The sequence below is a fragment of the Agelaius tricolor genome, unplaced genomic scaffold (assembly GCF_023055355.1).
Source record: "Agelaius tricolor isolate 1412-34295 unplaced genomic scaffold, bAgeTri1.0.p SCAF_2, whole genome shotgun sequence".
NCBI classification, from domain to species: Eukaryota; Metazoa; Chordata; class Aves; order Passeriformes; family Icteridae; genus Agelaius; species Agelaius tricolor.
In genome coordinates, this window is record NW_027269262.1 from 61404679 (window position 1) to 61429297 (window position 24619).

Sequence of the window (24619 nt, forward strand, 5' to 3'; positions counted from 1 at the left end):
AAAAAGTTGTACCACCCTAAGTAAAGAAATTCAGAAATTTCAGGTAAGATGCTGAAAAATCTACATATTAAGTATTTTTCCTTTATCAAACTGCACATTAGATAGGAACGAGCTATTTCCCTTTACTCTGGCACTCATAAATAAAAAAATATTCCACAAAGACAGCAAAATCTTGAAAAGAACAATTATGTTGTCGATTTTTATCTTAATCTGTATGAAACAATCAACAAATTCATTAGTTGCCTGTAAAAATGGAAACATACAAAACATAGAACCAGGAAACTGAAAGAAAATGAAGCCCTGAAGGAATAAGGCATATTTGTGCAGGGTCCCAGAACCGTATGACAGGAAACTTTCATTTTTGTATAAAACTGACCTCACTGAAGAGATTAAGGTGATGAAGATAAAATCACACAGAAGATTCACATCAGACTGCACTAAGAAATGACACTATCCTCCAGTTCTAATTATGACAAATTAATTAATCATAAGGACTCATCAGCATAAGCATATAGGAATTTTCACCAGTAACATGGACATTAAAATGGGTCACATTCAAATGATCACGAGTTCAATGTTCTTTTTATCCAAATATAAAAACCTTATTTTTAGACAAGCAGGTCTGGAGAAAAAAAAGAACAAACATTCAGAGTACTCATCTTCTAGCTGTGAGGAATTAGGTTAACACAAAACACTGTTGACAGGCTCCAAAGGGGACACCATTCAGCACTCTTTCACCAGAGGAAGTGCTGTTACATCCAGAGTTTTTTTCCTAACACAAGATGAGTATCTATGAGGAGAAGGAAGAAAAACCCAGGAATCTTCATAGCTCCAAAAGAATCCACCCTCCCATGGGTGATAAAAGGGCACTCACAAGTCAATTCCTTGTTCTATTATTTCCTTTTGCTGCTTTAGGACTTCAAACTGCTCTGGGTTGTCAGTGCCAGACATCTGTGTGCTGTAACTGCCAATTCCTGATGAAGCAGTAGAATCCAAAGAATTTAAGCTTCCATATCTGTTAATTGTCTCAGGGTGTTTGGTTTCACTGCTGTCCTGTTCTGTGGGTTTTTCTTGGCCTATAAAGTGGAAAGGGTTACATATATCCAAAACACATACACTGAAAAGAAACAAAAATCACTACAACGTATCAAGGAGAATTCTATCAGTTCATCACATACTGAAATTTAAATCTTAAATTAAAACTATAATTTCAGGCACTTGGGGAAAAAAACCCCAGCACCTCAGAAAACCAACTACAGCTTTTTTATTTTATTTTCAAATCCAGTGTCACTTTTAACCTGGAGAGACTATTTTAGGTTTTTTAAACACAGTGTCTGAAAGAATTTAGGCATGCCAAGGAGTTGGTGCTCTCAGTTCACAAAGACAGCCATGCTAACCACTCCTAGAAAGTTTACTACATCACCTACCAACTTGAAATGCTTAATCTGAAAATTCTGGCATAACCTTAGGTTGGATGAAAACAAGATTAAAACAAGTAATTATTTAGTTACTTCATGGCTTACAACATTCAAACTTCTACAGCTATAAAACATGTATGTAAGTATTCAGTAAACAAGTAATTTTTAAAATAACCAGTAAATAAGTAAAAAAAAATGCTCACCATTCAGCTTGCTTTAGCAGTTATTTAATCATTATGAAATTATATAAAAATCAAGGGAGCTTCAAAGAAAGTTCTGAGACACTTTTAAAATCAGAAATACAGAAAATAACAGGATTTAGACATTTTTCAGTCCAGTAGCATTCCTGGAATTCATACAATTAGGAAAAGACAACTTGTTTAAATGACACCAAACTTATCGATATTTCTACCAAAGGAAAAATAGTCTGGACATTAACAGCATCAGAATACTGGACAAACACAATGAAGTCCTGTAGCACCTCATTACTAAAGGCAGAAGAAACACACCATATGTCTTACCAAGGGTTGTCTGGGAATTGGGATTTACATATTGATCCTTACTCCACTCCACCATGCATTTCAAGATCGATACTAAGCATTCCAGTCCTTTTTTCCTCAAACTTAATTCCTAGAAAAGATTTCATGAACAATTTGTTAGTGGACTGGAGAGTTTAGTCTCAACCTATCATGCCAAGAAACGCGAAACTTCATAAAGTTTGGTGCAATTTTTACCTGAACATTGGACATGCCAAGTTCTTGGCTACCTCTTCCTTGAGCAATCTTTGATAAGTCATTAACCAGCCTTTCAAATATATTTGCTGCATTTAAGTCACAATCGTAGTTCACGTAGATGTCCACCACACTCTGAGCATCTATAAATAAAGTGACATTGTCAAACTTGGAACAAAAACCAGGTAATTTAATGAAAGGCAAATATAGTTTTATTCTTTGAGATAAAAAACAAACTCTAGAAAACAGTCATTCATACCTGCACATATCCTTGTCAGTGTTTGTATAACCATCCACTTATGATCAAATGAGCTAGTAGAAGTTTCCAAGATATACAGGAAAATTTCTTTGAAGAAAACCTAAAAAATATTCCAGGAAGAGGAAGGAAAAAAATCTATTAAAAAACAGTTACTAACTTTGATGGTCAATTCTGAAAGCAGCACTTTAGAAGTACAGAAAATAATGAAAAGGCAAAAAAAAGGAGGAAAGGAAGAAATACAGCTTATGATTGATACATGCAAATTAGGAATTTGAATTATTTACTTATGTGCTTCTGCAGTGCTGCCCTGGTTTATTTTCTAAGCATTCAAAAGCAGAAGATTTTGGAATAATGTCAGATCCTGAAGGACAATTCAGCCTAAGAAGAAGCCTAAACTGCTGTTAAGAGTTTCTTTGGGATTTTGAAAGAAGAGGTATTATTACCTCATGTCAAAAATACTTTATCTGCAAGATGATGACATTATGACATAAACATGACAAACAGCTACTTATGCAGATTTGAAGTATTGGACCTTCATTAGAAGGGAAACGTCTTGACACGAAAGAGTCACTCTACAATATTAGATTATTACTGGAAGAAGGGGAGTGGTCAGACACAGCATGCAGCACCTCCATTAACAGGAAAGCTACTCTTCACTAGAATACAGGTGAGTTTGCCCTGAAACTATTTTAGTACAGGTGCTGCTGTTTGGAACAGAAACTATTTTATCTCCTATCAATTAGTTCCTCACCAGACTCGTCAGCACCATAGGCTGACTAATTCAGCCAAGCTTGCTTAGCAGCTGAACTAAAACTTCTTCTTGCTTCTTCCCTGGGCAGCAGCAACTGCTGTAACAGCACCTGAACTCAGAAGGGAACAGGGCATTCATCACTGTTCTGTACTCTGAGAGCCCAGCTCTTCACAGCCACCTATGGATCCAAATCCACAACACACAGTTTTACTAGACAACTGCTAAGGGTCTCAAGCCATTCAACTTATCCAATAGCATCACACAAATATCCAAATATATAACTACCCTCATTTTAATATTGACTGTTCCTTCACAGCACAGACTTTTTACAGAGATTTGTATGCTATTAGCCAGGTAGAGAAAAACATAAGGCTGTTTCCACTTTAAGTCATACATCTGGGGAAAAACAGCAAGTGATTTTTAGGCAACTTGGGTGGTAAGCTATTTCTTCAAGCAAAACGTGCTAAAAATAGTTACATTTTATTGATCTCTTTAGAGAAATAGAGGCACACAACACAATGTCAGCTAACTGTCTTAATAAGGAAAGCATCCCTATGAAACCTAAGGAGTTCAACACATAACAATTCCAAGACTGGCAAGTGCTTAAACATACTTAAGCGTACTAGACTGATTTTAGCCCAAATTTTATGTAATCAGAGAAAGACAAAAATTTAATACATGTCATGCTGTGAGTAATCCACAGTTACACATTTGGTGTTTTCTGACTTTTTATTGGAAGACACTAATTTTATATTTCTCTGGAACTAGCAAAAGTATTTCTTTTCTGGTAGAAAATTTAAAAAAGAAGTCACTGATGAAGCAGAGAAAAAGGTTTCAAGGACAAAAACTAAACCCAAATCTAAGCTAGAAGAGAAAAGAGCTGGAAGCACTGCATACTATCAAGGCACTTCAGATCTCTACACCTCTGAGACCAAGCCACCTTCTTGCCTCTGGTGTCACCTTTGGAAAAGCATATCCTGGAATGAAGAACTTCTCACAACCATAGTTACGGTTTACATTTCAGCTACTTAAAAATGCTGCTTATCAGTATATAACTTATGGCAATTCACATCACAGAGCTGAGACTTTGTTCTTAACATACTGGAAAAGTAAACCAGAAAATAACTATTTATTATGTTTGATCAACTCAAGTATGAATTTTAAGGTATTCACAGTTAGGAAAGGGTGGTAATGGTAAGCACAGCTAAATGAGACCCCAACTCCTCTGATATCTAGGATTTGACTTGCTGCAAATATATTCATTAACCCCTTCAGAATTACTGCCACAATACAATTAAGGTACAAATCAAACTATTTTACTGTCAGAGGGCAGTGTTAGCTAAATATTTAAGTCAACAGGAGGGTCACTTTCAACAGAATCTGAAATTATTCTTTTCAAACATGCCAGAAAATTCTTACACAGATGAAAAATGCAGCCTCGATCCCAAAATATATAGATTTTGCATATTGTAAATCAGAGCATATGGCTCTCCTTACAGCTTCAAGACACAAACTGCATGTGAAGTTATCTACATTTCTACCCACATCTTCAGAATAACCTTTAGGATCAGTAGCTGAAAGAAGGATTCTTAGCTCACAATCAGGAAAATGAAAGAAGTTTCTAGAAACTGCTGTACCCTGTACTTTGTAATAAATGGGTGCTTCAGCAGCATCAAGTTTTTGGGTTTGCTATTCACAAGGAGGAAATGTAGCCCTGATATGTGGTGATGGTCTTTAGCATACTCTAGAACCTGCTACATCAGTGCAGGGCATCCTACAACCAGTTTGCCTCGTATGTCTTCATTTTCTATTAGGGATTTGTGAAAGGCTGGCAGTGATGAAACCTATGAAATTTCTGTCAGGAAAGCTGACTGCAATGCGTTCACCACCTACATGCTGACTTGTAAGCTCTCTGAACACAGTAAGTCCAACACTTTCTGGGAGGGAGGCTGTGGGACTGAGAACAGCTCCACCCAGTCTGTCTGATGTGCCAAACCCTGCACACACACTACAGTCTTGCTGAGCACACAGTTGGCCTTGAAGCTTTTCAAAATGCATCATATTTTCAAAGCACATTCTATCATTTCTATCCAATCTGTGCTCAACCATATACTGTAAATCTTACTGGTTTTCCCCCCACAGAAGTATCAAAATAACCTGGTAAGTGATCACAACACAATAATTTTCTGACATGCGACTGTCAAAATGAGGTCCTTCCTCCAAAGCTGCCATAACACATCAACTTATCCAATGACATTCATAGATGAAGTGAATTCCCTGAATTCAAGGTCCCTGTAACAGCAAGATTTATCAACATTTCTAAGCATCTCTTCACGTACTTAAGCTCCACGTGGATGGGGCAATCTGTCAGCGTCAGTATTCCCACCTGAATCCCTGAACAAAAAATTACTAAAATAAACAGCAGGGACACACTGCACACAAAACTATTTTATTCACCACAGAATTAAGATCTTTTTAACACATGTGACACCACAAGAGGATACCCATGTGGTTGAACAGAGTTGTTCTGAGAATCTGCTTGTACCTTATGCACAAAGAGCTGATCTCAAGAACAAACCCTCCACATGTAGAATTATAGAATATTCTGAGCTGGATGGGATCTGCAAGAATCATTGAGTCCAACTCTTAAGTGAATGGCATGTATGGGGATACATCTTCCTTTGCCCTATAACTTAGAACAGACCCACTGAAGATTCACAACACCTGTCAGGACTCAGAGAATTTATTGCAAATATGGACTTCTCTCCATTTATAGTCCAAAGTTAAATTGTGTGCACACCTTTAGAGGAAATGAGATCTTATTCAGGACATGTATTGACAGAGGCCCTGATAAGCAAAGGGAAGTGGCTGCAATAATAGAATAACTGGGACTTCCCCAGAGAAAGAAATCTGTTCAAGGGATCTCAAAGAAAATCCACAATGCTCTTCATGACCTTAGTTTTTATTCTAAAGATCTTTTGCAAAACCATATATTACACAGTCTTTTCCTCAGTATTTTCGTTTTCCTAATTTATAATATTCAGAGCTTAGCTGTTCAGGGCTAAGCTTTCTGAATCACAATATTGAACACTGGCTGAACTTAGCCACAAACCTACTCAATTCTGAGTTTCAGCAACACTCTGCAATAGTACCATGCCACACCCAACACAAAACTTCAAAATAAGGAAAATCTGGCAAGTCTTACACAAAAGCTGTGAGTCACAAAGGAAAACAAATTTATTTAAGCAACACCAAGCCACACAAATATAAACATATGTTCACTTAACACCTCCCACACATTTAATTATAAATTAATGTAACATACCTCAATTTGCATCTTTAGATGAGTCTTAAAATTTGACAGGAGGGTAAGAAATATGGAAAGTGAAAGTTCAAAAACTTCTGGAACTGATGAGACTCCATTTTTTGACAGTGCAACACAGAGGTACTGCTTTATAGCATTAATGAACATCTCATTTGTCCTGAAGACTGGTCCTGCATTTTGCAGAATGGACAGAAGCAACTGCAATGAAAGAATCTTTGACCGCAGTTCATGAGATCTAGAACAAAACAACACAGCACATCAGCCCAGTGTAAGACCTAAAGAATAAAAAAACATTCTCTTGAAAAGTCAGTACAAACCACAATGATTTTGCAAGTGGAATGGTAATGAGAGAAACTCAAATTTGACACAACCAGTTGCAGAAAGGGTCATAAAAAGATGTTGGGTCTTTTTTTGTTAAATTGTTCATTTTTCAACTAAGAATGCAGGCAAGACCTTTTCCAGAAAAGGAGAAATTACTACTGAACCACTCTCTCTTCTGCACCGCAGAACAGCAGGAACAAGAGGCAATGCTGCCCTTTTAGCCAGAGGACGAAGGACCATTCTTTCCTGTAAACATAGCTTTGGAAGGTCCCATCTAAAATCCAGCCCATCTATCAAACCCTGTAGTAAAGGGCAGAAATTCCTTCTCCTCCTCTATTTCCACCAGCATGGAAACAGAGTTGAAGGACTATAAACACAATACTTCCTGCCAACACTGAAATCTCTTTGCTCAAATACAGCACTTATCAGTCACTGGGCCCATCCCACTCTGAGAGCAGGTAAGACACAAAATGTGCCTGTTTGAAGCATGGCAATCACCAAGTCAGGCAAGGGCAGTGTTGTCAAGTGCTCCACAGTAACGTTCTTACAGACTCGTGGGAACTAGAATTCAGGTCAGAAACAGGGCTAACTATTTCTGCTCTACAAACCCCAAAACAACAAACACAACAAAACAGCCAAAAACCCCTGAAACCACACAACAAAAAGCATAAAGGAAATCTGCACCTATTAAAATCCAATGCAATAAATAACATTCCAGGTGAAACCATTCTCTCCTAAGACTCCTGATGCTCCTTCCCACTCCTGATCATTTCAAAAAAGGCTGTATCTTTTCTGAAGAGTAGATATAGACACAACTGGCTTTCCCAACAGGACAGTCCCCAGCTTTCATTTAACAGCTACCCCTGATAGAGGACAGTTATGAAACATAGGGGACAATGACAGGAAATTTTTCATCCAGTACAGCCCAGACACAGTAAGGAGTGCTTCAAGTCAATCTGTGACACACAGAGTAGCTGGATATTTGCTATATATTGCAAATATAAAAGCTTAATAAAAAAAAAGTAATTCCAGTCAAGCTAAAACAAAAAATGCTAATTAATATTAAGTATGTTGCAAATAAACTCAATTATTTCTGCCAAACAAAGTGGAATAGGGAAATCAATCTGCAAATATTTCAAACTCAAAATTTAATTCCAACAGCAGGCTTCTTCTGAAGATGCTTTTGAGAAGAAAACAGCCAGACAGTCAAATTGAGTGAGAACTTGTCTCTCATATTTCTCCTAATGAGCTACGGGTCAAAATCAATCCAAAACTGCTCTCTGTAACAGTTCTTCAAGAAAATGCTTGATGCTGGCACTGCATGGAAGCTCACATACCAATCTCTTTTGATGCAAAAGGCTTGGTTTTGTATCACATGGTACCAGGAGTGCAGACAGCACATGACCAGATTATACTTTGCTATGGTATATAAGAATTTAAATATGAGGAGAATTTCAGTCATAAATAAAATATTAAACATTGCCTACTTCCAGCAAGTGCCATCTCCCACCTGAAATCCTGGACTCGCTGACCTTAAAAATTTTGAATGTGTAAAGCCCACTTTAACTTAAAACAGGTTTAAGATAAAAACAAAAACCAGCAAGCCAACTTTTGAGCTGTATTTCACCCCTATCTTATTTTATTCCAAAACAAAAGGAAACAAAGACATTAACCAGGTTCCCAGAAAGCAAAATGCTGATCTTAAGTTCCAGACTTGTGATTTTAAGCTAAAGCTTTAAGTTCAGTTACCTAAAATCTAAAAATAGTTTCATTACAGACTTCATAACAAATTTCATTGAAAGTAAGATTTTTAAAGAGGCAGATAAGACTCTTGAAATGCCACAGATATCCTACGCCTCCTCTTCCATTTACAGCATGTTTGCAGTAGTTCAAAAAGCTATCAATGCCTCAGAACCATTGATAAATTCTAGGCACTTCTCCAAATATGGGATATCTTCAAATGTATTTGCAGTGAATTTTGGTTGCCCTAAATGCCTTTTTCTCCAATTTGTTTTTGTATGAAGAGCTTCACCAGTTCTAATATGAATGTCAAGGACTCCATGGATTCAGATGAGATTCTCCAAGTGCCTCATAGCTATTACTGTTCTTGCAAGGGAGTTAATCCACTAAAACCTTTAATAAATGGGCTGCTTTAGTCTCAGAGTACTGACTAAAACCACAGGATTTTCAAGGCATTTCCTGGAAGACAATTCTCAGCAATAGTGAGGAAAAACCCTCATGCCTCAGTCTTCATTCTCTAATGTCCTGACTTTTCAAAGTGCATTGCCAGATAATTAAAAAAGGTTCCTAGATTAAATCTTTAAATCCTTTTGACTACATCATATCTTTTCAACTTATTAAATCCACATCACTGATGTAACTAAACTGTCTTAAAGTTACCTGCTTTAAAAGCTAGACTCGGAACAGTACAGCTGATTTTATTTTGAAGAATACCAGGCCTTTCACTGTCATTTGAAATCATATTACAGCTCCAATTTAATCTCTTAACACTCCTTAGAACAAAAAAGCACTCCTCTTGAAAATTATCAGCATTGTTCCTAATGTGCAAATCAAATGTATATAAATTATATGCATATAAATCAAAGATCAGAAGGCAAACCTTTCTGCTGACACTCAAAATTTAATACTGGCACCCATTTATAGAGGAGACTCTGTATTTGCTTTATAACCAACAGTTCTATAAATGAAACTGAAGACATGGTATCTTCAGTCAGAAGAAACAGCCAAATAAAATCTTTGTTATCAAACATTTGTGTTTTGATTAAGTAGGCTGACAGAAGCATCATGAATTTATCATAGCCAGTTATCAGCTCCAGGTGATACAAGTTTATATTAAGTAGAGCTGAGGATGTGTACTGGATACACAAATGTGCTGGTTTCAGCTGGTGCAGAGTTAATTTTCTTCCCAGTGGCCAGCACAGAGCTGTATTTTGGATGGAGAACACTATGCAGGAGATAAAAGAAATTATGGGGCACAACCAGCAATGGTTACAAACCTAGAAGGTACCCAAAGCAGAGTAGTGTGAGCAAGACCAGAAATACCTGATAATCTTCTATACAAACTCATTTCAAATGCATTATAAACAGCAACTAGGAAGAACATGTTCTACTTATAAAAGGATAGGTGTTAAGAAACTTCTGAACAGGTATACAAAAGATGCATTAAAACATAAAAGTACCTTCCAAAGTTTCTACATTCTTTTCACCATACCATTAGTTTCTTGTTAACAGTACTCACAAAAATATTTATATAATTTATTTTTATTGTTAGATTCATTAGGAAAACTTTTAAATTCTACTTACTTTGGATCTGGTGGTCCATCTGACAGGGGCTTCATGGAGAGTTTACACAGTGACCTGAATACAAGGAAGGCATCCTTTTGTAAAATGTGGGAAAACTTAGCACCAGGGGTAGGTCCTGAAGAATTTCCAGATTCCTAAGGAAGTTAACATATTTCAGTATTCCATTTTGCATTAGCAGGGCGTGTAGGGAAATCTCCATCTCCGAGCAATAAAAAGTTAATATATTATACAAATATAACCAACTCACTTTATCTTTATGGTCTCAAGATTAAAAAAAAACATTCTGCAGTCCAACTGAAATAAAAGTCACTACTAAAAATGTCCTACTCAGTATGAAGTCAGAATTAATTAAAGACTGTCATGAAATTAGGTAGGTCAAGTTTAAGTAGGGTAATTTGCAGGGAATTGCTGCTAGGCTCCTTGAGTAGATAACTACTTTAAAAAGACCCAAACACCAGATATTTTAATAGAGCATGAATAGTTACCTATCTCCTGCCAGATACATTTGATAAAATGTCTATGGTACAATAAACACCCCTATTACTAATTTCTTGCAATTCTGTATTATTGCTCCATACATAAGCAAAATGTTTAATGTTAAGTCTTCTATTTGTATGGCTACATGACTGTAACTTTTTGAACTTAAAATTATTACTCTCAAACCTAATTACTCAGTACACTCTCACAGCAAATATTCTTGGTCAGCTGACAAGTGTACACATACCTCATACAAGAGAGGGAGTATATTTTCACATCTGTTTTGTTAATGAAAATCAAATCCTCTCAGACATGAAACTCTTGATCTAAAATCACTGCATCAAGACCATGCCATCAGCTTGAAATTTCAATTTCTTGTTTGAAAAGAGCACACTAGAATTACACAGGCATATGTACAACTGGCTATATGTTTCACTATGTATATTGAATACTAGTTTTACAGTTTCTCAGAAGCACTTCACGAAACAGGAAACTGAGTTCTCTTGAACAGTCCATGGGACAACTAAAAACATGCTGGGATAAAAAAGACATCACATGCAAAATTTATTCAGAAAAATTTCATTTAAGTGGTGCATTGAATAGAGTAACATTACTTAATTCTTGAAATTTATCTCAGTAACCTATTTTATAGAATTATACTAATCGCTCCGCACAAGCATTGGGCAACATTTAAAACATAATACTTTTTTTCTGTATTTCCCAATTATATCTGCCTGTACCTGAGTATCATTGGAAGAGACAGATAATCTGTCATCGGGTAAAGATGGTGTATAAGCAACAGAAATTGGAGTCCCTGGAATTCCATTTGCCTGAATGTTTTCACTGTCACTGCCATCCTCTAATGATACAGTTGTGCCATCACCACCTGCAGTCCCTTCCACATCTATCAGAAAAGATGCAAAAATAATTAATGAACGTTATATAAGATTAAAAATTAGAAAGCGCTTTTAAAACCAACAGTTAAATACTAAAAAAATCATAAGGAGGAGCTTAAGACAGAATTTAAATGGCACTACGGAACTATAAAAAATTGCAATATTCTTAATACCCAATAATGAAAATTACAGTAAGAAATTTAATTATAACTTAACTTGTCAGGGTCACCACTCTACCAAGTTTCCAAGAAGTATTGGTATGGAACACCACCCATTAGTCTGATAAACAATTTACAATTAACTGAAAAGTACAGTGAGACACTGCTACTGGAGAGAGGGACCCATTTCTGAAGAGTGTTCATACAGAAATAAAATAAAATAACAATTACAAAAAACCCCAAAAAACCACCAAGAATTTGTATTTTAAAAGAACATTAATTCTCCAATATAAAGTGTAAATCAATGTATGAAATCCTGTCCATTTTACTGTTAAATAATGCACTAATAAAGTCTGACAGCACAACTGTCTTATTCAGCATGCAAGTCATATTTAAATGATGATAAATTTTAGTTAAATATTTGAAAGTGGTAAAATAATTCTTAAGGTCAAGAACCAGACCACAGTCACTATTGACTAGACAGATATTAACATAATACCTCCAACTACTATGTTCACCATTTCCTGCACAATACTTTCTACAATTTCTTGTGCCTTCTCTTCACATTCATTGCTTTCACCATCGTAAGTTCCTCCATCAGCTTTAGAAAGATCTTTATAAAGAAAAACAAACACAAACAAGGATTAATGAGAAACTCTGAAATTAAGAAGGTACTTTGCTTGCACTTAATATTTCAGAATAAATGTTTGGATGCTTCAAAAATAGGTATTTGCAGGATGCAAGAATTCCAGTGGTTAACCTGCAATGTTAATTAATTGCCATTGTAAATGGCAATAAATCTACAGGCGTGCCAACAAAACACATCAATTTTGCGTCTTCATATACATTACAACATGGAAAACTTGAGGGTTTTGAGATGTTGTTCTCAAAAACCTTAACAATATTACACAGAAGCAAAAAGGAATTTTAGATACAGACTCCTGCAGAGCACGGGACTTAAGTGTGCTCTTGAGGGACAGTGGTAACAAGGACAAATGGTTATTTTGCATTATTCAACTACTTGAAAACTTATGCCTTACTCCAGATTTGGGATAGACAAAAAAGACAATCCTCAAGCCTTTCTTTTACAGACCTTTTCCCTCCCTCCATGAAACAGAAATACACACTGATTACTTTCTGCTGCTGTGGCTTGGTCAGCTTCTGTCTGTTCATTTTCAGCACTAGAAATGTCAGATCCATTTTCTGCCTCAATATCTTCTTGAAGGTTCTTGTCCACATCATTTGTGCTGTGATCAAGCTCTCTCTCATGGTCTTTGGACAGCTGATCAGCCTGTGCTGGAATATGTCTCAATTGAGGTGATTCAGGCTCATGATGGCTTACTGGAGACTGCTGGAGATGGTGTTGCTGTCTGTGTCTTTCCTTTTCCATCTGTTTGGCTTCCTGAAGCTACAAAAGCATTGCAAATACAGAAGAAGTTCACTATCAAAATAAAACAATAAGATATATGCATTATTTTATAAAGATGACATCTCTATTGTCTCTGCTTACACAGTAACAGTTTAAGAAAATGCATCTTTGTTTAATTATAAATAACTTCAGCATCATGGGATAATCCACTGCAAGAGGGCTGCTTCCCAGCTATGCATGTAGCTCATATCTTCACTATCAGAGAAGGGATGACCACACTACATAAACCATAGAACCAAGAGTTGTCTGCCTGCCCTATCAGAAGCACAGGGAGTAGATGTGACAATAAACAAGGTGTGTTTGGAAAAACATCAAGGCAAACTTTTTTTTTTTGTGGTCCCTTGTTCTGGAATCCCCAGAAAGGGAAGAATTTCTGTGACTTCTGTACACCACCCCCACCCCCAAACTTCATATTTTCCACCTATTTCAGAGGGCAAAACACAAGAAGAAAAATATCAGATACCAGAATCTTTTTTTCCCCAAAGTACCCAAGTTAGAAAAGCCAAAAAGCCTAATAACGATGAAACAAATGTCTCTAGCTGGTTTGCTTTCAAGAGGTAGTTTCTAAATAAAGATACTGAGATACTCACTGCTTGATTTTCCATACGTGCAAAAATGACATTCAGCATTTGTGTTAGAGTGGCCTTGGCTGTAGTTTGATTGATAAGATTTTTGCTTGCTAGGTAGATATTGTAACATGTTCTTACAGCCTGTAGTACTGTTCCTTCGTGGATTTCTATGTGTTGAGATGTTACTGCAGTGAGCAAAGCCTAAATAAACACACATATATACATTTACCAGTCAAAACATTTATCAGTCAAAAAGTTTGCAAACTAATAAATACCAACACTGGACAAATACTTCTAAAATATATCTAAATAAATATTTTGAACTGCAATTTCATTATATTTTCCCACATACTCTAGTAGCCATATTGGAAAATCATACCAGTTATATTAAACTGAGTGTTTTTCATCAACATATCAAAGTATTACATGTTTCATAGCATGTAACAGCATGAAGCAACCACAGGAACCATCAGAGAGGTAGCTAATAGAAGTCACCCTCAAATTTTCTAAACACAAAACAGGAACAGACTACCCATTAAAGCCTGGAAGGGAAGCCAAAGGGTCCAAAAGTTGTTTTAGAAATAAATGTAAATGTGATGAACAAAAACTGAGTATGAGGTTAGACAGCTATACTCAGACAACTGCCCTTTATAACAGCTCTTTTTGGTAGATGCTAGAAAATTGTGTTGGCCCCTTCTGTAGAAATTTGCTTATTTCTTCCTGATCCTGGTAATATCTGCCTCTCTTTAAAAAAATAGAAGCACATAAGCCTGTGGAAGATCAGATAACACAGAAGTAAGGGACAAATTACCTTTATGTGAGACAGAGGCAGGCTGGATTAAAGAGCAGAAATAGAGGCAGATAAAACCCGAGGACAGGGTTTGAAAACATTGTCAGAAATGTGTGTAGGAGAGTGGAAACAAAGGGGGAGAGCCTGGTTTGCAATGGTTTGCATTCATCACTGTAATCCATGGAAGGAATGAGAGAATTTTGAGCATTAAAAACTTAGACAGTTACCATTTAATGGGATGTTTAGAGTAAGAAAGAAAAAACTGGAAGCACTGGAAAGATGCTATTTTTTAAAAAATTTATCACAGTTAAAAACAAAAGTTATTTCAAGTTTTGTGTAATTTACTCATCAAACCACACCTCACATCTCTTACTGACATTGTCAGAACTTCTATACACACAAGGCACCAAGAAGTGGAGAAATAGTACCCATCTCTCACTCAAACCCCTTAAAAAGTAAAATCAGTCACTCTTGAAAACAAGCTGAACAAGTGGAGCCCAGGCATAAACAGCTATTTTTTCCAAACCACTACTGTCTGGACTCAACACAATACATAGTTAGATTAGTTAATATTTCTTTCATTCAGTTACAAATTATACCACTGATACATGTACACACACACACACACTTAATAACACCCCAGTTTAAGAACCACCTACAGCTTTTCACTTGGAAGACAAGGTCTCTTGCAGCCTAGCACTTGGGACACTAATGAAAGGTGCAGGGGGCTCCAGTCTCCATCTCTGGTTCTGGTGATGTCATTCATAAAGTTAATGTCATCTTTGTGTCATCTTCTTTCTCCTTATATTTGGATGAGTAAGAAGCTGATATTTGAAAATTCCATTTTAACTTCCATCTCAGTTCAGTGAAATCTTATGATGTTTTTTCACGCAACTTTTAATAATAGAAAGTAGAGCCAGCTAATAGAGAAAGGTGACAAGGCTACAGATAGATTATGTGCTCTTTTAATTGGCTTAACAGCTTGAATTTCCTAAGTTTTTTTCAATATGCATGTTATGAATAGCAGAGCCTGGTTCTTTTCACACCACCCAATTAGAGGTGTGGAAGCAAAGAAATGCTTCAAACACACTCTGAGACATACCTCCTTCATATCTTAATCCAAATTCACTGAATAATATTTTCTGTGCAGCCTGAGGAATCAGTCTTTCTACAGGGCATCTCCCTGCAGATATCAAAGTATACAAGAGTTTACAGAGCTCTTGATAGTCACTTCTTTGGGTTTCTTTCCTTCCCAGGCACTAGATACGAATCTTAATGACTCCCATACACATTTGCAAACTGATAAGCATTTTTAGCTTTGATCTTTTGCTAATATCTTCCATCTTCCTTACAATTTAGAGTAATCCTCAGGCTATCAGTTATTCTAATTTCACATCTCAGTGCCATTTCTCTTCTGCTAAGTATGCCAGACCAGTAGAAATACGAAAACAAATGCAAGACAGAAAGAATCTTACGATTACTTTCTGAACATCCTTCCCTCTTGACAGTTTCCATTTAGGGCTCAATTTGATGATAGGCCCTAGACAACATCACCTGATTCTCTATCATAGAAGAGTATATCATTATCACAATGGCTTGACAGCTAACCCTGAGAAACCACACGTTATAAGCAGCGGCAGTATTGCTCCTCTGAAACCCTTGTGAACTCACACACTGGAAAAATAAACCCCTCCTTTCTCATTTTAGTACTTTTCTTCATGTTACTCCCCTTTACACTGTGACCAAACAACCACTATGTCCAACACAAAGAAGAAGAGAGGGGAGAGGGGTGACAGATGAGTAGAGGACAATCACCTCAACCCCCAGTGAAGTAAGATTACTCAAAATCCAAAACTGCTACACAACACAGATCCTTGAAAGATGGAGTAACAAAAGCTCTGCCTTCCTCCCAGCCACACTCTTACTCTTACTTTGCAACAGGTCCAGAGCATGAAGCCATCTGTGCTATTTTAACAGCAACAACACATTTTAACTCATCAATACAAGTAAAAATCATAGAAAACAAAAGCACCCTCAGGTGGTTCTTTGGTGTTTAGTTTTGGGGTTTTGTTTGTTCTAAAAGTGACTTCAGTAGATGCAGAGTATTAAATGCTTGCTAGGACAAGGGATGGCTAAGGGAGAAGTCTGGGAGCAAAGCCTGGACAGATAAATGGCTCTCTGCAGAGGTCAGAACAGCAAACTACTCCCATGGAGTCACAGCATTACATTTCTCTTTTCTATCATGTAAAGTTTTGCTGCTCAAGGCTTTTTTCAATTGAGTTCCCACTCCTTCTGGTCACACTTAACACATCTGTTCCCACAGTATCCTCACTGTGAGCTAATAAGTAAAGGAAAGGAAAAAAACCCCTACTTTATTTACTCCTCCCTTTCGCTGCCCTTTAGAAACAGAAGGAAACCTTTGTGAAAGGTTAGAGCCACCTCATTCTCCTTCAGGTCCTTCCTAAAAAGCTTTCTTTGTCACAAAGCCTGCAAAAATACCATCAGCCAACAAGACTTCCTTGCCCTGAAACTACTGGCTACCATCCTGACTGTGAGTTTGTTTCCTTATGCTTTCCCTCCAGTCCTTCATACTTCCTGTTCTGTGTTTGGGAAAGACCCTACAGTTCTGTGCTGCCACCTACTTACGATAAATAAAGCTTATTCATTTTTATAAACAAGCATTGGATGGCTTTGAGAAAGGAGAAAAATCCCCAGGATAAGTTCCTGAGTTACAGATTATCCTATCTTTGTGTGACAAGCACAGTATTTTTTCTTTTAGCCTGAAGCACATTTGCCAAGTGAATTTTCTGTTATTTAAAACGAATGAATTAGAACAGTTCAGGAAGTATCATGCTTTGTGAGGCAAAACAAATGCAATTTTAAAAGTAAACTAAATTAACAATAATCCTCTACTGAAAACATCCAGCATCCATCTATAACTCTTAACTTTTGAGTCCTCTCACACTGAATATTCTGTAAGAACACCACGATTACAGCAAAATAATGCAACTACAACCAGGAGAAAAATTTTCAACTCAGGGTCAGCTTTTTCTTCCTCTCAGCCAACTCTGATCATCTTATCTTCAGAAGATTTATGACACAGTACAGCTGTCATCTGATCAGCACGGGCTTACTTTGTCTTGATTTCGTAATTCAGTTGCCTGGAAACTCCTGAGTACTTGGAATGGCACATAAAACACAGCAGCCCTAGCTCCTCTCTCTAGTGTGGATTAGCTACTAGAATCACATAATTCTGTTTCCTTTGAGAGGGTCTACAGAGTTATTTTCAATTTTTTTTAAGTTAACTTGCAGTCCAAACATTTACTTACCACAAAATAATGTGTTAGCATGGACTGACTTTTGAAAAACACAGGAAACTGAACTCTTTAAGTCAAAAAACAACAAATACATCAAATAACCTGCATAGATAAATAATTTTTAAGTGACACTAAAAAAAAGTCACTAAATAACATTTAACTTTTCAGACTACAGCTATCAAGCACACACAAACATAAGTTAAGCTGCAAAAGCACCTATAAAATATCATATATTTTCCATATGGCAAACCAAGGAAAGAAAACACATGAGTGCAAACAGTTGATATCACGTTAAATACTGCCTCTTCATCCTTATTCCTCCTTTACAGATTTAAAAAAATAAAAAGGAAAAAAAAGTTCTGCCATAGTTTTAGTTCTGCAGGCACCAAAAGGCCAAAAGACACATAAACAGAACTTCAAGACCTCTGCAACTGTCAGTGCAAGTCTGCACTCACACACCACAAATGCCACAGCAGCCTTAGGAAAGCAAGCCTGAGGCAGAAAGATTCCATCAAGGGATGTTATTTCACACAATTTGAATAAACCTCTTTTAATTGCATCAGCAGACTAATTATGTGCATTGTTTCTGCCACAACAATCCCCACCACAACAACTACACAAGAAAGTTGTGTGGCTTCATATCAGAATTACACCCAATCAAACTAAACTACAAGGGAAATGAAGGAAAAGGCCAATTTCCCATTCTAGTTCATCACAGAGTCTGTAGATGAAGAACAAGAGCATCACAGAATAGAAGAGAACATGTGAGCTATAGGAGCAGAAAAGTTAAACTGGTGTCTCTTGTTGCAGGACATGACTCTAAAGCTTAGATAGCTAAAAAAAGACAAATTGCACTTCTCTGTTTCAGCAAGAAGATTATTTCCTTGCTAGTCAGCAGAAAGGTCTTTTCAGAATGTCTGAGTGGCAGTTGGGAACTGGCTGCAGATGACTCCACCCTGGAAAGGCACGCAGTGAGCAGGAAACCTGCAGTGCCTGTTGGCTCTTGCCCCATGATGGCTCCCAGACCCCAGAGTGAGGGCAGCACACTACCCAAGGGCCGCCCATTCTGCATGCAGAACCAAGACAATCCTCCAGACAGGAAGGTGTCCAAGTGATCAAAGTTCTCAGCTTTCACTGTGGTGTCGGTGAAGCAGCTGCCCTGTGGGAGTGCTGCTTATGTTGTGGGTAACAGCCTGGGAACACCAGCACAAAAAAGCAGGAGATCCAGGTCTGCTGCCTTCTATGCCCCTGATGGAATTAAGATTCTTCAGACAACATACTAACCACCAGAACCACAGAAGAGTCTAAGAAGATCATCCTTCAAATCATACTGGAGAAGCAGGGTCCACATTCATCTCAGAACTGAAGCGTTAGGGGGCCTAAGAGAGTATGACTGACTTAGAAGTTTCATTATTCTTTCAAAGTCAAAAATTCTGGTCTTTGCCAAGGTTATTTAAAATTTTCAAGCTTTTTATGGTGTTCTGTGTATTGGACAAAGATGGAGTCAAAGGCAAAACAGCACTCTCCACTTTCCCAGTTACTCTAACATGGCAATTAGCTACACGTAAACAGTAAAAAAAATTAAGGGACTAAAAGAGTGTACACACTTAATGCACTTTGCAATTGTTGAAGAACTGACTTTCTCAAATCTTCTCCTGAACAGAAGGAATATTAGCTCTTAAAGCCCCATCAGGCAGGGAGGACTGGAATAAGAAAGCATTCAAACAGACAGTATTACAATGAGAGAGAGTTATAATAGTATCAGCCACTGAAAGTTTAAATCAATAAAAACTTCCCTTTGCAGGATGGCAAACATCTTAAACACATGGGCAAAACAACACAACAAATCTAGAAAACAGCAGCATGAACCAACATTTGTAACAACTATCTGCAGAAGTGGAGTGCAAAAAAGAACAGGGAAGATTTGAGCTATGAAAAGGAGAAGAACAAAGTACATTTTTTGCATTAATACAAGTAAGTACAATCTGCAAGAAATGTTAATGTCCAAGGATACATATACACAAGATTATGAGGTAACAAATACTCCATTTTGTTTAACTAACTTCAAACGTATTCTTCACTGCTGTTCACCATCACAGTTATTTAAAGACTGCTGTTACAGGAACAGGGTACAGCATTTCCACTAAGCAGCCAAATTCTAGTACTTGGCATAGTAATTTCCTGAAACAAATACCCATAATTAATGGCTGCAATCAGAAAACACGTTCCCCAGAAACATTTGTACAAACTCCACATGCAACATTTATATAAGCTGTGGAAACAAACCCTGGACCTCCTTCAAGCAAAAGTGTATGACACAGCAGTACAAAGCTACCATGGTAATGTCCAACTGCCAGGTCTAATTGCATTTCATCAACAAATTCCAAAATGGATTTTAAAATCTGCTGCTTAATTACCATTTCTCCCACTGGGAGTGCAGGATTGTTTGACAGTAATTCCTCACAATTAGAGGCTCCACAGGTCTGCTGTGAATGAATTTCACCCAGTGGTACTAGACTTGAGGCCACAATCATGAGTTCACCCAAAATGCAGTGGAAGAAATTAGGGGAAGGGCAAAGAATAGGGAGTTTACATCTCCAAGAAACAGGATGAAGAAAGTATTTTAACACTACCATGACATTTACAAATTAAGCACTTCTGGTTTTGAACTCTGAGGTCAAGAATGTCTTCCTGCTGCCACCACTATAAATACAGGAAGTATTAAACATGTTACCTTTATTATTTGTAGCTGAACCCCTTCGTCTGTTTGAGGGCCTTGAAAACAGCCACATATTGTCTCGATAATTCTATCAATTAGTTTTTTTCCTGGAGCTGTACTGTCTGGAGCATTCCCTGTCAAGTGCCCATATGCTATAAGTTTCTGGAGAGAGGAAAAAAACCCATGTAAATAAGAGCTTTAAAAAATTAGGCCAGCTTTTGGTTATAATAAATAAATTCACTTGATAGTTCTAACTTGCACAGAATAAATAAAACAGTACCTTTTACCCCATGTATCATAAAACAACAAGGATTTTTTACATATCCTCCAGATTTATTCAATTTTCAAACAGCAACTGCTGTACAAAGTTTTTCAGCAAGATAAAGTTTTGTTCAGCAGTTAATGTTCTAAACCAAACAGGATTCCAAAAATTAACTCACATCACAGAAGTCTTTATATATAGTCAATATGCAAATGCTTTTTATACCAGATAAACCATCTGCAAATGCTCTCTATTTGAGCTACTAGCTAGTGCTCTATTTTTTAGAGTTTCTTCTGGTGTTTGGTTTTCTAGTATCCTTTGCTTTCCTTAGGTCTTCAACAGTTAGAAGTGAAATTTATTACAAAATTAGTAAAATCCTCTTCTGAACACTTTAGGCACAAGAGTACTTGTAAATCCCCATGCTACACAGAGTAGCATCATGGTACAAGAGCAGGGCAGGCACACATGTGCCTGTGACTGTAAACTGAGTTCACTGTTGGGCTGCTCTGGAGGAGTGAATGGCTAAATACAATGCTGCAGAATTTCTTCTGAAAACATTACAGGAACCTCGAGAGTTTTGAGAGACTAGACATCTCAAATTGTAAATATTTTACTGCAATTATAAATAGTATAAAATGAATTTCTAATGCTATACCTGCTGTGTTTGCTCAACACACATTTAAACACATGAAAACAGGTTGCTGTACATAATAACCCAACCAGGAAATGCTGGTAAAACAGACAAAGAAAAACACACACACACTACATAATAAATAAGGCATTCATTCATCTTTTGTGAGAAACACATTCTGTTTGGTTGTGTGTGCAATCAAGTAAAAGAATAAAAACCCCATGACATTATTTATTTCATATAACTACTCCCCCTCCAAAGCAACAGGATTTTACAGTTGATAGTGAAAACTCATCTTCATACAGACCTGTAAACAATCTAGAGATGTACTGACAATCCTGGGGCACTTGGACTGGCATGCCAATTCAAATGGTAGGAAGTACTTGTCCGCTTCAATGAAGCTTGTCTTTGATTTCACAGGTGGAAGAGTGCTTGAACCAGACTTCGCTTCTCCATGAGGGGGACTAAACAGAATGACTGTATTAGAATACTGTAAAGTGATCACACAAATTGTTCTCACCACCATAATGCTTATGAATGAAATACAATATCAAAAAAATTAACGTTAGGAAAGACAAACAAGACAAACTTCTAAGAATAGTAATCTGTAAAGTATTCTTAACACCTTTTATACTTCATGGCTCCTTTGTGGACCAGGCAAATTGACCCACTTGCCTACTAAGGGGATATCCAGTGGTACCTGCTGGTTTGGAAGCAGAAAGACTTGCTTCCTCTCAAAGGACTCCCCTTACTAAACTGGCTAAAGCAACAAACTAACAGAAAAAAATGAGCAGAACCAACATATCTCACTTGGGTAAATTATCTGAAAATACTAACTGTAACAAAAGCAAGAAAATTCTGAGCTGTTGAAGTTTTATTTATTACAGTACCTTTAGAAAGGTCGTGATCATTAATATCACAAAAGGATAATTAGGAATGGGTCATTTTTCACTAATTTGAGTGCATCAATGCAGTTTCGCTTTGGCTCAAAGCAAGATGTTTAGATTTTTCATTTCATAGAATAACTCATCACCTTTACATAAAACATTCCCAACCTTTTTTTGCACTCACAGGTATCTTTAGATAAAAGGTAAACAACACTGTCTTACACAGGCTTGAAAAGCAGTATTAAAAAAAGTGCAAAGTGTCATATTCTATAGTGAAGGCTTAAAGAATTCTTGCAGTAATTCAACCAGATCTTGGTAGAACAACTGCATTGAAATACAGCATGCACATTGCTAATTAAAACAGATGCTTCAAGGAATGCACTCAATTTCATGTTCCCTAAGTAGAAGAATGAACTGCTAAGAGTTCATTATAAATCCAAAGCATGACTGCAGTCCCACACATTACAGAGTGGGCCTTAAACTAATCAATACAAATTAGTTCCAGCTTTTCAAGGAGCTGGATTGTCCTTGAGATTATATCTGTCACCACATTCAAACAGATCTTGTTTAGGTTGCTTAAAAAGGGCACCCAAATTCAAGACTTAAGAGTTAGTAATTAGTATTAAGATGCTACCTTTTACTGGCTATATCTACCTCTTTTGAAGGTTTAAGAATTTATCCCTACACATTTTTTTTCCTGAAAGAAAAAAAAGAAACCTCTGAAGAAAGCCAGAGTTGTTTTGTTTTTGGTGGGGGTTTTTTTGTTGGTTTTTTTTGGATGCATAACTTTATTTATTGCCCTGTATTTTTCTGCTGGAAGCAAAGCTCTTTTGAACAGCACCCTAATCAGATAAGTTGCAGAGGAAGTACATGATTCTTCTATGTTCCTGAATCTCTCTGATACTCCCTATAAAAGCTTTACTCTGAAGAATGAAAGGGCAGTTATCTGTTGCTTTGTCTTATGACAAGACTGCACCTCATCTAGTGATTATGCCCATTGAAACCATTAAAATTAACTTAAAAAGACCACTCTGGAAATAAACCCAGAATTGTTCAAAACAAGGAGCAGGCCATGGTGATATTCCAAAAATGAAGAACCCATGCCACAGCAAGCTGCTACATTAGCCTGGAGCGTCTCCTATTCTCTGAATTGAAAGCTATTTTAAAATGGGCAAGATATTAAATATGGAAGATGATGCACATTTGTCTCTGGAAAAGCAACTCAATAAGCTCTTCACACTGCTGGTAATGTAAGGGAAGGGGATAGCAGAGAGAGGAGAAGAGAAACTCAAAAGGACTTCTTAATGTCAGTGAATTGCTTCTAAACCCAGCAACTATTCCCAACACCTTCTTCCCCCAAGGCATCTACAAAGCATGGGAATTATGAAATATGCTGGTATTTATGTATTATCCATAGAGAAAGGCTAAGGTATGTATCAAGTAATGGATTTGGAAATTTATTTTGGCAGCATTTGCTGTGTAATGGTTACATAAATCAGCTTGTACTTTTTTATTCCCTTCCCCTGCACCCCACTACCAAATACCAGTTCTGTTTAAAAAACAAATAGCAGAACAAAAGGAGCTGTTTTCCATGCAAAATTTCTGGATAGTGGAAATAATCTACTCTTCAGTTCATTCCAGGTTAACTGAGATCAGTTACCTTGAACAGGAACTGGAAAAATTTAAACACTCATCATTAGAAATCCCTTATTAGGACATTTGAATCTCAATTACAGAAGTAAGATCCTGAAAATAATTTAATAGACTATGAAGTTTCTCTATCCTAGGACCTAGAAAAACAGTATTTTCTACTGCACCTAAACAATTTGACTCTAACAGTAAGAACAGAGAAGTCCATTCACAATTTCCAAAACCAGCAAAGCCTTCACAGTAGCAAAAGGCTACTGTCTAAAATAAAGACAGCACCAAAGAAACCAAAATCTATTTAGAAAATAGGAAGATAAGACATACACATTTTACTCCCAAAAAGATCCCAACTTCAGATATTGATAGGGCAGAAACTATGCACTGGAAGTTCAGAAATGGGCCAACCACATTTGTATAAATTATTTTAATTCTGTGGTCTCATTTAATTCTGTAGTTTTAGCATGGTATTTAACTACAGGACTGGATATTACTTTTCCTTATTCAGTGCCCAGAACAAATATCTCTCACTGAATATTTAACATAAAGCATTTTTTCTTATCATGCTTCACAATGTGGACTTCTGCTTTATTTATACCACTCCAAGAAAAACCTATTATAAATTCATATTATTACTTTCTGTCTGAGACAATCTTGTAGTTCTGGATGCAATGTTTTCTAAACACTACATAAATATGAAATTTATTTTTA

The 24619-nt window shown here is 36.8% G+C and overlaps 1 protein-coding gene across 1 annotated transcript in view; it reads right to left on the reverse strand.

The window, feature by feature from the left end:
• Positions 1-24619, reverse strand: part of ARFGEF1 (ARF guanine nucleotide exchange factor 1) — an 85030-nt gene that overhangs the window by 32623 nt on the left and 27788 nt on the right. The window contains exons 3-14 of the mRNA XM_071420539.1: positions 21685-21841; positions 20500-20646; positions 13680-13859; positions 12795-13068; positions 12160-12273; positions 11347-11510; positions 10130-10263; positions 6485-6719; positions 2409-2508; positions 2153-2292; positions 1940-2048; positions 875-1076 (exon numbers count right to left, since the gene is read on the reverse strand). Coding sequence (XP_071276640.1) covers positions 875-1076; positions 1940-2048; positions 2153-2292; positions 2409-2508; positions 6485-6719; positions 10130-10263; positions 11347-11510; positions 12160-12273; positions 12795-13068; positions 13680-13859; positions 20500-20646; positions 21685-21841 — 1956 coding nt within the window. The remainder of the gene's footprint in view (positions 1-874; positions 1077-1939; positions 2049-2152; positions 2293-2408; positions 2509-6484; positions 6720-10129; positions 10264-11346; positions 11511-12159; positions 12274-12794; positions 13069-13679; positions 13860-20499; positions 20647-21684; positions 21842-24619) is intronic.